General features: G+C 46.0%; 1 protein-coding gene across 1 annotated transcript; it reads left to right on the top strand.

Moving 5' to 3' along the window:
- Window positions 1–2,120: 2,120 nt before the first annotated feature.
- LOC107277276 (uncharacterized) lies at window positions 2,121–13,188 on the top strand. The gene is made up of 5 exons (XM_015779206.2): window positions 2,121–2,145; window positions 2,273–2,379; window positions 9,810–11,880; window positions 12,470–12,525; window positions 12,985–13,188. The coding sequence occupies exons 1-5, from the start codon at window positions 2,121–2,123 to the stop codon at window positions 13,186–13,188; spliced, it is 2,463 nt and encodes an 820-aa protein (XP_015634692.2).
- Window positions 13,189–13,886: the final 698 nt, after the last annotated feature.

Genomic DNA, 13,886 nt, shown 5'->3' on the forward strand with positions numbered 1-13,886 from the left:
ATTTCTTCATGAATCCATTCATTATCAAATGAGCATGCACTTCATCCTTGTCTTCGATCATCTGTTCATTCTTACAGTCCCTACATGGGCACAACATGTGCATGCTCATCCTACTTTTTCTGTCATTATCCGCAAATGTGACAAATTCAGTGACCCCCTCTCTATACTCGGTAGACGAACGATGCGCATAGTACATCTATCTACGATCCATCTGAAATCAACAACATACGAAGAAAAATAAATCATGATCGATATGTTGAGAATGAATGGAGAATAATGTGTTTTTTACCTTGAATTTTAGCAAAAAATCGCCCCCCTTGCCCTCCCAACCGATTTGTGAACAGTACAATGGTCGGGATGGAAAGCAGTTGGCAGTTTGGGGGTATTTTATAGACCCAACACACCTCAAACGGGTTAGATAAAAAAAAACCCGTCAAAGGTATTGCTCATACCTTTGACGGGCTTCTATTCAACGGCCCGTCACTGGTATCCGCTCACCTGTGACGGGCCAGAAATGAAAGCCGTCACAGGTGGCGGCCCATCACCTCTGACGGCTTCTAATGTATCGGCCCGTCACAGGTGAGGGGATACCAGTGACGGGTTGGAAGCAAAACTCGTCACTGGTATACCTCTGACGGGTTTTCCTTTCGGCCCGTCACAAGTGAGGGGATACCTGTGACGGTCCGCGGCCGGATGGCTCACCGGTGACGTTATCCCGTCTGACCCGTCAGAGGTAATGGTCACTAGTGACCAAATCGTTTGCCCGTCACAGGTATCCCGTCAGAGGTGTGAGGATCTGGCGTAGTGATTACATTGAAAATTGTTAAAAAATATATCAAAACATGAAATGTGCAACAAAGTTTTATTCCAACTGAAACATCAAATTTCAACATTTCAATCATATTATTTTTTCATCAGAATATCATCATGTGAGGTCTTTTTCTAAAGATTTAATTGGAGTAAATACAATAGTGCAACTGGATCCTAGATCATATAAGTTTTTTATCAGACAAGTCATTTAATATTTTCCAAAGCACTTATGCATGCATGGACAAAGGCGTAGGACAAGCAATACCAACATTGAGAGAAGCTAGCGACCACTGCCTGATCGATGCACCAGCAGAGGATTACGACACGATGGTGGTCATCACGTGCTACACGACCGAGATACAGAGTACTATTAGAGAGCGTAGACCAGCTCATCAACCGTTGGTTACACAGGTTATATTGGGCCTGATTCACCACTGGTCCGACCAACACCACAACTCTAGGTCCTCGAACCTACACAACCCAAATGAGTAGGTGATAGGTGCAGAATGCCCTCATATTTTGAGTCGTGCTCTCGTATCGTCGGTTACGACTAAAATTAACAATCTCCTCCATCACCAGCAGCCCTAACAATCTCCTCCGTCACATCAAACCATGTGGCCTCGAAGACTTATTTCGGTCTAGGCCCAACAATCTCTTTTGTTGTATCATAGCCTATGCGACCTAGGCCCTTGACTTTTAGCAACATAGAACTAAACCCAATAGAGAGGAAGGATTGGAGAGTTATGGTAATGGCATTTCTCCTACTCTCCGCTCGAAGACTATGGCACCACCGCCACCAAATACCTTTCCTGCCTCCGGGCGCAAACTTTGCTAGTTAGATCTGCTGCTGTCGGCTAGCCATCATTGCATCGCTAGGTCTGGATTTGCAATCATCATCTAGTCCTTATCACCGCCCTTTGAACTGATGGCATTGTGGATGAGATCGGTAGCTCAAGTCATGGGGCAGGGAACGAGGTCGCCGGCGTCACATTGCCATTGGGGAAGCGTCCAAGTGCAGAAATCTCAATGACATCGGGGGATTATTGTTGGGACCCTCAGTGGAAGAAGGCAGCCTAAGCATGCCTAGGATTGTGCAGTTGTTGGCACGTGGCGGTGGTGGCCACAGCGGAGGAGACGAGGATAGGTCTTCGTCGTTGATGGGTTGAGGAGGATAGCTTGATGTGGAGGCAAATGCCCTCAGCCTAATCAGGCGGAGAGGGAGAGTGGCGTTGCCATTAAGGATGCTCCTCCCAAGTTGTCCCAACAATGCTGAGAGCTCCAATTTAGAAAAGATTGGCTACCGGTGATCTATGGAGGTGGCAGATTCGAAGCCAGGTATGTGCGGGGTAGGACAATGGAAGTCTCCAGTCTCTGGGCGGTGTAGCCAACCGTCTTCTCTGGCATGCTCCCTTCCACCTCATGGTTTCTTCCTCACCATTTGCTCCTCCTATGCTTATCGCAGGTAAAGGGGAAGCTGAAGGGAAAATGAACGGCCTCTTCCCTCGGTCAATTTCTATCCAGTGCAGCAAGATCCAAAAATTACTGGAGTGGTTTTGGCAGAAAGAGTTGGTCAGATACATAGTATAAGATATGAACACGATAGTTGAAGAGAGTTACAATGGGAGAAGTGTGAAGAGGATGGGAAGGGGAAACATGACCTTGGGATGCTAGTGTTGTGGGATGGTGGAAGGGTGTGATGCACGTCGTTTAGTTCAAGTAACTCGCAAAGTGCTAGATAGTCCTTGCCCTTTTGACAATGTAAGATATTTCAAAAAAAATGAAAATATATCTTTTTTCATTGGTTTTACATAAATATACATGTACTGAAGAAATTTGCAGAAGTATACCACTGTCGCAGGGCGGTCCGGCGAGATCGCAAGAGTCACCACGGTCTCGCTCTGCGAGGGCGTGAGACCGACTTCCCATCCATACTCTGTGATTAATAAATTAACTAGCATAATTAGAAATTAATTAATTAATATTATTGTAATTAGCATTATTAATAATCAATTAACATTAATTAGGATAATTAATCACTAATTAACTATTTTTTGAAGCGCTGTCGCTTTTTTGCATGCGAGATCGCATGGTCTCAGCTCAGACTCGCGTTGTGGTTGTGTGAGACCGCGCGGTCTCACGCTCCCACCCCGCGAGACCACCCACATCGTCATTCTCACGCAATGGTTCAGCGTGTCTTATCGATCTCGCACTCTCATATAGCGATGACAGTATATTTGTGCCAAAAGAATTACAGCCCGAATATTTCTTAGAAAAAATGAACAGTATATACTCTAAGAAGGATAACTACGTAGATCTCCACTGACGTGGATTTAATGAAATCCGTTATAATGGGTCCTATGCCTAGAAGGATGTATAGATTTATTCACTATTTCTGGACTAACATGAATGTTTCTCGGGACTGTCCAACAATTCTACAATCTACATATATATAGACAGACATATATACGCATATATTGATAGATTGGTTGGTACGCTAACAACCGCAGCAACCAGCATATATACGCGAGGCGACCTGCCCTCGGTTGGCCTAAGCTCAAAATTCACAACAGAGAACTCGTCATAATGTCTCTAGTGGATTTTTGGAACAAATGGGGTGTGGAGATTATGGGTACCCCATACCCACACGGCATGGTTATCCGACTAGTTATAGGGGATAACTTATATATATAAAATATGTAACAGATCATGACTTGGGTATTACGTTTCCCTGTATATTATGAAACGGCCTAAAGTCCTGGTTTGATAAGATTGTAAAGTAGATTTAGGAAACCGATACCGTATTGGTTAAGGTTTCTATCTTGTAATCCTGCCCCCCATCCTATATAAGGTGGGCAGGAGGCCCTCTAGGGGGCATGAGACAACTAGATCGTCAGATCTATAATACACCCGGCGGATTCAAATCCCCAAACAGGAGTAGGGTATTACCTCTCATTGAGAGGGCCTGAACCTGTCTAAATCCTTTGTCTCCACATCCATCCACTTTTAGGTCTCGTGCGTTACCCCGTTTTATTATTGCCGAATTCATGTTTCGACAGTTGGCGCGCCAGGTAGGGGTTCGCCGAGTTTCCTGTCAACAAGTGTGATGGAATCAATTTCATGATTCGTCGGCTTCGTCTTTGATTCGTGAGTTTTCACTTCCTCGCTGCCGACGACTTCAACAATCTCTCTTTCTCCGACTTGGGTTTTAACCAGTCGAGAGAACGGCGATCAAAGATCTGTGTCATCAAGTTGGAAGCTTCAAACCGTCATCGTCACCGATATCTCCTGTATCTCCGCAAAAATCTCCGCTTCGGGAGCTACACTTTGTGGTTACAACAATGACCAGGTTCGCCGTTCCAATCTACCAATTATTAGATTGGTCTCAGATTTAACTACTAATTAAATCAATCTATGTCTTGCATGCACTGATTGTTGGCTGTGCCCTCCGAGTCCCCTGATCGTCACGAGAGACAACCACGGCTGGCTAGTTGCATAAGACAGCTGATTGGATCAATCTCGGACTCGGCTGACTCAACATGGAAAATCAAAAACACGGAGCAGTACATACAAGCAGCAATTTTCACTTTGTCAGCTCGAGTATTTTTTAATGAAGACGTATGGCTGCGGGCACACGCGAGCTATATCAATGCTCAAACTTATCCAGCAATTACTGGTCATCGCATGCGTTTGTACGTGCCTGGAACAACTATGTACCTGTATGCATAAACACATACCAACAGAAGATCTGCACATGCATATGATTTTTGCTACGAGAGTCTGGGCCATATATGTCGCCGACGACTTTGTCAAGTTTCTCTTCAACTCGGACTGGAACACGACAGACAACCTTCAATCTAGGATACAAAACGGGCTGGACTACCATGTCAATATTGGTGGCCATCATCATCACCGGCTTACCTTCACCGCCGCCGACTGGTGTCTCTGCCTACACAGCTGGCCTATTATGCCACCGTTGTTGGACGTCTACGACTTCACCCTGGGCCTGCCTCCGTCGCCGCCGACTGGTGCCCTCGCCTATACGGTTGGTTGGTCACACCACCGTTCATGGGCGTCCACGTCTTCACTGATCGGCCGGACTTCGCCACCGCCGACTGTTGTCCACGCCTAAGCGGTTGGTTGGTCACACCACCGTTCATGGGCGTCCACGTCTTCACCGACCGGCTGGACTCCGCCGCCGCCTACTGGTGTTTCCGCCTGCACGGCCGGCCTATTATGCCGCCGTTGTCGGGCGTCCACGACTTCACCGCCGGCCTGCCTCCGTCGCCGCCGACTGGTGTCCTCGCCTTCACGATTGGTGTACTCCGTCGCCGTTGCTGATGTCAACCATGTCTTCACTACTGGCTGCAGTCATCGCCGCCGACCGGTGTTTTCATTGCTATTGATGGACGACTTGTTCCCGCATCGGCTACTTCTGCCATCACCAAGGGAATATTGAAAAGCTAAGTCATCATTTATTTTATTCTTTATATGATATTTTTCCTTTTCCTCTACCTCACTACACCAATTGGTCTTCCATTGAGTAGTGAGTCGGGGGCTACAGATGTTATATCATATTTTTCATAATATTTATCTTGATTGCTTGCGACATAATCTGAGTACAAAAGTGCCTATCGAGTTATGGAGTTCCATCTTCCTATGCTTTCCGTTTGGTTTGCCAATGGATAGTTGCCTTTAGGCCGATTCGTAGCACCCGGGGGCTCGTTGGATGGACCGAGTAACGCAAGGTGCTAAGTATTATTCGGAATAAATCAAAAGCATAGAGATAAGATAATTTATTTTCTGCTCTTAATAATTGCAAAAGTACCCGAGTAGTAAACTCCGATCCGTGAAACTTTGTTCCATTAATGACGAACTCATGTCACTCATATGCATGTTTGGGAAGTGCTTAGGCCGACTCCCAGTGCTTGGTGGCTATGACTAGTCGGGCAGAGTGTTTAAACGTAATGAGTCATCTGCTCGGGGAAATCAAAATTAACAAGAGAAGAAATACGTATTTATAAACTGCTTGAATTTTTCTCGAGTATTATATTTACATCAGATACTACTCATCCTATATATTTGTTCTGCAGGATCCAAATCCAGATATGCATAAAAGGGATTCATGGCTTTGAGCTTATCTCTTACGCTCCAGGAATGGATCAGTCAGAACATCACCACCGGCTCGCCGTCGTCGCCGCCGACTGGTGTCTTCGCCTATACGGTTGGTTGGTCACAACACCGTTGTCAGGCGTCTACATTTTCACCGCCGGTTTGCTTTCGCCGCCGCCGACTGGTGTCACCGCCTACACGGCTGGCCTATTATGCCGCTGTTGTTGGGCGTCTACCTCTTCACCGACTGGCCGCCTCGTCCGCCGCCGACTAGTGTTTCCGCCTGCACGCTGGCCTATTATGCCACCGCTGATGGGCGTCTACGTCTTCACCGACCGGCTTGCCTTCGCCGCCGCCGACTGGTGTCTCCGTCTGCACGGCTGGCCTATTATGCCGTCGTTGTTGGGCGTATACGACTCCACCATCGGCCTGCCTCCATCGCCGCCGACTGGTGTTTCCGCCTGCACGCTGGCCTATTATGCCACCGTTGATGGGCGTCTACGTCTTCACCGACCGGCTTGCCTTCGCCGCCGCCGACTGGTGTCTCCGTCTGCACGGCTGGCCTATTATGCCGTCGTTGTTGGGCGTCTACGACTCCACCACCGGCCTGCCTCCATCGCCGCCGACTGGTGTTTCCGTCTGCACGGCTGGCCTATTATGCCGCCGTTGTTGGGCGTCTACGTCTTCACCGACCGGCCGCCTCGTCCGTCGCCGACTGGTGTTTCCGCCTGCACGGCTGGCCTATTATGCCGCCGTTGTTGGGCATCTACATCTTAATCGCCGGTCGTCTCGTCTGTTGCTGACTAGTGCCCTTACCTCTACGTCTGGTTTATACAGCTACCACTACTGATGGACATCATCATCTTCTGTCGCCGACTGATTATGCCGCCGCCGACTGGTGCTTTTATCTTCACAACTGCGCGTCTTCACTACCGGTTTGCTTCTGTTGCCGCCGACTTGTGTTCACTTCATTACGGCAATACAACTTTGTCACCATGGTGGAGCGACTTCATCTTTATTATCTTCGGCACCGGCAAACTCTATTGTTGCTACTTCGCAAGTTTTACTACTTCACCAACCACGACGTCTTTGTGAACCTCGACATCTCGGCATGCAATGCCATGTTATTTTACTACAACAAGTGGCTCTCCAATATTCAGGATTTCTACTTGGACATCTTCAACACATATCTTCAATCAAGCAATGACTATTCGACGACAAGAAGCTACAGTTCTCGACTCTATGTTCAGTTGTTTCCCAACTAATCAAAGAGTCGGGGGCTACACAAATATAAGGCTCAAAATTTGACAAATTTTATGTCAAGCTGAAGAAATCAATTCATCAACCCACGAGTCAACTCCAGGAGTCATTATCTTCATCTTTGCTTCGGAGCAGACATTCTACTTCAACAACTTCAAATATTTCGGTTTAGACGAGTTGGGCAACAACATCAACTCTCCTCCAAGTGAAGCATCTACAACAGTTATAACATTAATTTGATGGATTATTGTCACTGACATCATCACCAGCACCTCTGCTTCATCGACCCTGACATCTCTGCTGTTGCTAATGGATGATTATGTTTTCGCCGACTTATTATTTCACCTTCACGGTTGACCTACTATGCAAATGCTGATGAGTGTCTTCGTCATTATCATTGGTTGCTACACTGCTATTGACTGGATCACCGACATCGTCATCTTTATCAATATCCTGCCAAGCCTCTTCAACATAGCCTATTCTACTGCTGTTTGATGGGCAACTTCGTCCTCATAGTCGATCATCTCTGTTGCTGCTTATCATCATTACTGTCGGTTGTGTTTGTCGTCGCCGACTATTTTCTTCATCTTCATGATTGGTGGATTTCGTCATCGCCTTTGATGCGTGTCTACATCTTCACTGTCGGCTTGCTTTCGTCACCACCGACTGGTATCCTCGCCTTCACGGATGGCTTATTATGTCGCCACTAATGGGCATCTTTATCTTCTTCACCAGCTGCCTCGTCTGTCACCGACTGATTATTTCGTTGCCATGGCTACACAACTTTATCACTGGGCGCCTTCATATTCATTGCTGGCTGACCTGACTGCTACCGACTGGTTTCTTCGCTTCCACGGCTGTGCAACTTCATCACTTTAGATTGGTATCACTATCTTCACTACCATCAATATTTTTGCCACCTCTGGTAGACAATATTATCTCTATATTGGTCGTCTTGTCTCTATGCCAACTGCGCCAGCTACCATCAATGGACAATTGTGACTACGACAGAAGGACAAGCTATATGCTCAGGGGCTTACTAGCTCAAACACAAGTATCATACCTCCAATTTGGACTTGTTCCGGATACATGCAACATGAATTCATAATCATGGGTCTATTTTCTATGCTCAAAGACTGGACTATTTATTATTCCCCGTAAGGGTTATCAACCGAATACTTGCGCCAGTCGGGATTTAATTATTATATTTATTTTGGAATATCCTATAAGGGATAATCACTCAGATCAGAAGCGATTGATATGAGCTACACTTGGTCTATATCACCCGTTCCAAATTTATTACTCGGAAGCATGTTACATGCGTCATCCTTTAAAGGGTGTCGAAGGCATATTTTTTGGCCTAGGCCTAATATGTCTGCAGCCCATATTTTCAGGTGTGGCCTGTCACGTTCTTTTAGGGACTTAGGCACTTTTTGCTTAGGCCAAAGTGCGCGTGATCAAGTGCCCAATACCTTAAAATCCTTTTATACCGCAGTTACTCAACTTTTTAGGAGTTGGTACAATGCATCTTAAAAGGTGTCAAACAGTAAAGCTTTATATAGCTGGCCCGCTGACTTTTTTATATAGTCATGGTGCTGTTTGGGTTTTTAAGCAATTGATTGGATACAATATCATTGCTTTTTGCCACGTAAGTGTGCATTTTTATTGACCAATATTATGGCTTAGGCTGATTATATATTGTGGTCATTTTTCAGGCGGTTGGTAAATCCTTTATGAGTTTATTTACTCGGATTTTATACCACATATGCCATATATTTCCAGGTGTGGTAGAACCATGTGTCTTCTAGGGACTTAAGCACATCTGTTAAAGCAGTGTGCGCATGGCGTATGCTCAATACTTTGGAAATTTCTTTATTCACAACATACAAGCTTCTTTATAGCTGTTTTGCTATGTGAATTTTCAATGATGTAGCCAACTTTAGGTTACACTCATCATATTTTACAAAGCAGTCGGTATATTACTTGGATCATATTATTCAGGGATTCACACCGCATATGCTACATATTAATATTAAGTCGCTTGGTTGAATACAATTATCGAAACCACTCGGTGCATCTAGTCGATGCACCTGACTTTATTTTTTCAGCCCTCCACAGTCTTCTGATTTGGAAAAAGTACTCGGGAGATCATGGCGAAGATGATTGAAGCACTCGGCTTTGGAGTAATCTAGTTCGAGAGAAGATTATCTTTCCGACTGTGAAGGTCTCAGGGGCTACTGTGGAGATTATGGGTACCCCATACCCACACGGCATGGTTATCCGACTAGTTATAGGGGATAACTTATATATATAAAATATGTAACAGATCATGACTTGGGTATTACGTTTCCCTGTATATTATGAAACGGCCTAAAGTCCTGGTTTGATAAGATTGTAAAGTAGATTTAGGAAACCGATACCGTATTGGTTAAGGTTTCTATCTTGTAATCCTGCCCCCCATCCTATATAAGGTGGGCAGGAGGCCCTCTAGGGGGCATGAGACAACTAGATCGTCAGATCTATAATACACCCGGCGGATTCAAATCCCCAAACAGGAGTAGGGTATTACCTCTCATTGAGAGGGCCTGAACCTGTCTAAATCCTTTGTCTCCACATCCATCCACTTTTAGGTCTCGTGCGTTACCCCGTTTTATTATTGCCGAATTCATGTTTCGACATGGGGGATACAATTCTTTGTACTCCTCAGCCTCGCGCTGCAGGTCATTCTCCTCCTCCTGGCTGGTACTCGCCGGCGTAAAGTACTCGTGCCAAAGATCATCCTGTGGATAGCTTACCAGCTGGCCGACTCGACGGCGATATACGCCCTTGGGAACCTCTCCTTCGGCAGCGTGGCAATTGAAGAGCACCGTCTGGCAGCATTTTGGGCACCATTCTTGTTGCTGCACCTCGGTGGCCCAGACAACATCACGGCCTATGCACTAGAGGACAACAAACTCTGGTTGCGCCACGCACTGAATCTTATTTTCCAGGTAATCGGAGCTTGCTATGTGGTCTACAAGCATATTATCGTTCGCAGGGAGGCCACAATCCTTAGAGTGGCCACCGGATTGATCTCCGCCGTGGGCGTTGTCAAGTATTGTGAGAGAACATGGGCGCTCTATCGCAGCAATTTTAGCAGCATCGGGAGCTCTCTCGAGGAGTTACAGGGTAACCAACTCCATTGGTACCAAGGGTACCTACACAATGAGGATCATAACAACACTAACAATGAATTCCTTCTGCAACGTGCTCACTCCCTGTTTCACATATGTAAGCGTGGGATAGTAGACTCCGTGATCAATGAGGATACTGAGAATGCTGAGGCGGAAACCACCAAGGAAATAATCAACAATCTTAGTGAAGAGCCCCAGCGGATGTATAAGGTAATGGAGATGGAACTGTCCCTGATGTACGATATTCTCTATACCAAGGCAGCCGTAGTCCACACTTGGATTGGCTACTGCATCCGAGCCTTGTCACCCTTTGCTATTGCCACCTCCTTTCTGCTGTTCTATTTCTGCGGCAGCGAGGTCAAGGATGGCCAGAATGGAGTCGACACCGCTGTTACCTATGTCCTGTTAGGCGGTGCCCTCTTGATGGAAACAACGTCCCTCCTCAGCGCTCTGGGGTCAAGCTGGACGCTTTCCTTCTTGTGCGCCAGGAGGTGGAGTTGGCTTCAACATGTCGCTCTATGTGTCGGAAGATGGTACCAGCTCCGACGGGCAGTCCTGGCTGTTCGCAAGCGCGTCGCAGCCTTGACGGGAGGCCTTCTCGGTGGATCAAGAAACTGGTCGGGCACCATAGGACAGTTCAATTTGCTCTACTTCCGTGCCACGCAGGTCAACCCAACCAACAAGCAATTCGGTAGGCTCATTAAGAAGCTAGGGTATGGTGACGAGTGGGACACCGGTTGTTATTTGTGGGACATCACAATTCCCGAGCTGGTGAAGCAGAAAGCATTGAGAATGGTCTCCAAGTATGATCTCAACACCATGGGCTTGCTCAGGCATAATTGGGGTGAACTGGCACTGAAAAAGCATACTGAACCCTCAAAAAAAAATAAAAATTGTACTGAACTGCTGGAAGAGCTAGAGAAATTGTGGGGTGACGACTTCCACGGGAGCATCATCATCTGCCACATTGCCACAGACCTTATCCTCGCTGAGATAGAAAAGAACAAGGCCGGCGAAGACGACGCAGCACAACTCCAGTGTGTCGGCTCGATCAGGGCACTATCCAACTACTTGATGTTCCTCCTTGTGGCTCACCCGGATATGCTTCGAGGCCTTCCCCAAAAATGGTTGTACCAGCGGACCTGTGAGAACGTTGATCAAAACTGCAAAGAGCATCGTGAAGAACTCATTTCTTCTGGTGGAAAGGCTAATAATGTGATCTTTATGGTGCTCATGAAGCTGTTCGGTGGCCATAGTAATAGCTCAACATCTATTGGGCTCAGGCAGACGAATGCACTCGCTAAAATCCTATACAAGAGCCTGCCCAGCCAATTTGACCCCGCAATTCCTCGCCTTACTTATGCAAGGTTGGTTGCCAAGGAAATAATAAATTGGAAAGATGAAGATGGTCAATTGAAGAAGCCAGATGCAATATTGAAGGTGCTGCTTAACCTGTGGACAGATTTTCTCCTCTATGCTGCCAACAGGTGTAACAGGGAGTCTCATGCCAAGAAGCTCAACACTGGTGGTGAGTTTATTACTATTGTGTGGCTAATGGTTGAACACATATACAAAACAAAATCAAAAGGAAAAAAAGTTGTACCTGTCGGGCCATGATAATATCTATTGTTAGTGTTATATATTCTCTCTATATTCAATCTTAAAGGATATTACTGTAACATTCCCAAAACGTGTAAACTTCAAACCATCTGTTCTCAGCAATATAATTGTTTCCCTTTGCGTGCTTTTTTTTTGTTATGTTGCTGGATTTTCTTGCATGGCATATATAGTTGCATCTGATGTGCATTATCAAATTGTCTTAGAAGAATTCATACAACTTATATGTGCATAAAAAAATTTGACATTCCAAAAAAAAACTAAATTTTCGCCAATTTTGTCAACTCATTTGATACGTCGATTGAATCAGTCAAAGTTGATAAAACAGGAATTAAACCATAAATTTTAGGGTTGGGAAATCAAAAAAATGCCACTCTATTCGCTTTATTGGCTGGGTGCCACTGAAATTTTGTAAAATTAGAGATATGCCACTCCGTCACAGCAACTGCCAATACCTCCGTTAGCTCTGTTATCGCAGATCCCTTTCTTCTCCAACTCAGGCAAAAATCTGGCGGCGCTCAGGCTCGTCGACGACGGGGTAGAGAGGGCTTCTCCGGTGAGGGTGGAGGGAAGCGCCGAGCCCGAGCCCCGCGCTGGAGGAGAGGGGCGGTGACGGATCCCGCGCCACCGATGGAAGCTGGACGGGAGCAGCTCAACCCCCGCGCTGGAGGAAGACGGCGTGCAGAGGATACGCGGGTCGCCGGCGACGGCGGTGGTGATGTCAGCGGCGGAGAGGCCGAGGTCGGCGAGGAAGACGACGACGGCGTCTGGCCTAGACGGCGATTTGAGGTGTGAGATGGTCTTGGAGGCAGCGCGAGGCAGCGCAGGTCGTTGACGGTGTGGAGGAAGCGCTCGTCTTCGTCGCCGACGAACCGGAGAAAGATGAGGTGTGAGATAGCCTTGGAGGCGGCGCGAGGCAGCGCAGGTCGTTGACGGTGTGGAGGAAGTGCTCGTCTTCGTCACCGTCAAACCGGAGCAAGATAAGGTGTGAGATGGTCTTGGATGTGCGAGGCAGCGCAGGTTGTCGATGGTGTGGAGGAAGCGCTCGTCTTTGTCGCTGTCAATCTCCGAGGTCGAGCCGCAGCAGCAGCGCCGCCTCGTCCGCCTCTCCGTCGAGCTCAGCATGCCGGATATGAGAAAGGTGGGAGGGGATGAGGATGGAAACAGAGACGGCATGAGAGAGGAGATGAAAAAATGGTTTGGAGTGGCATGGTTCTAATTTTAGTAATTCCCAGTGGCATATAACCGATATGATGAATAGTAGTGGTATTTTTTTAATTTCACAAAGTTTTAGTGGCATGGATCTAATTAACCCTAAATTTCAACCCTCTTCAGTCTTCACAATTTTGCCACATTCAAACCATAGCAAATATGTCTACCAAACCTCTCACATATGTTGTATACATTAGTTACTCGGCTTGCTGTATTAAACCCAGAATTTTTGGGCAAGCTAGCTAGCCATGCAAGAACTTCCCAACCCAATAACTAGGATGATGTTTATAAGATGATGTTTATAGCATTAAAGAAGCTACCACCTAGGATGAATAATGATGTGGCAAGTGAATAAATAAAAAAAGAGAAGGAAACCATGTCTCGCATAAGACATGATTTCTACACAATATCTAAGACATCATGTGAGATAAGTAGCATTAAATTTAAGTATGAAATAGTGGTGTTTGTATTGGAAGAAAATTACTACCTCCGTCCTATATTACTTGTCGCTTTGAGTTTTTGTTTGTAAAATTTGATTATTCGTCTTATTTCAAAAAATTTTGAAATTATTATTTATTTTATCTGTGACTTGCTTAATTATCAAAAGTACTTTAAGTATTACTTATCCTTTTTTATATTTGCATAAATTTTTCAAATAAAATGAATGGTCAAACGTTGAAAGAAAAAAGTTAAAGCGACAACTAT

This window comes from Oryza sativa, chromosome 4, assembly GCF_034140825.1.
Source record: "Oryza sativa Japonica Group chromosome 4, ASM3414082v1".
Taxonomy (NCBI): domain Eukaryota; kingdom Viridiplantae; phylum Streptophyta; class Magnoliopsida; order Poales; family Poaceae; genus Oryza; species Oryza sativa.

Bases quoted from the DNA above. Each gene is read 5' to 3' on its own strand.
- LOC107277276 (XM_015779206.2), top strand. From the start codon at position 2,121: ATGGAGGTGGCAGATTCGAAGCCAG. The intron at 2,146-2,272 runs GTATGTGCGGGG...TGCTTATCGCAG, and splicing joins GGTGGCAGATTCGAAGCCAG to GTAAAGGGGAAGCTGAAGGG. The intron at 12,526-12,984 runs GTGAGGGTGGAG...TGTGCGAGGCAG, and splicing joins GGGTAGAGAGGGCTTCTCCG to CGCAGGTTGTCGATGGTGTG.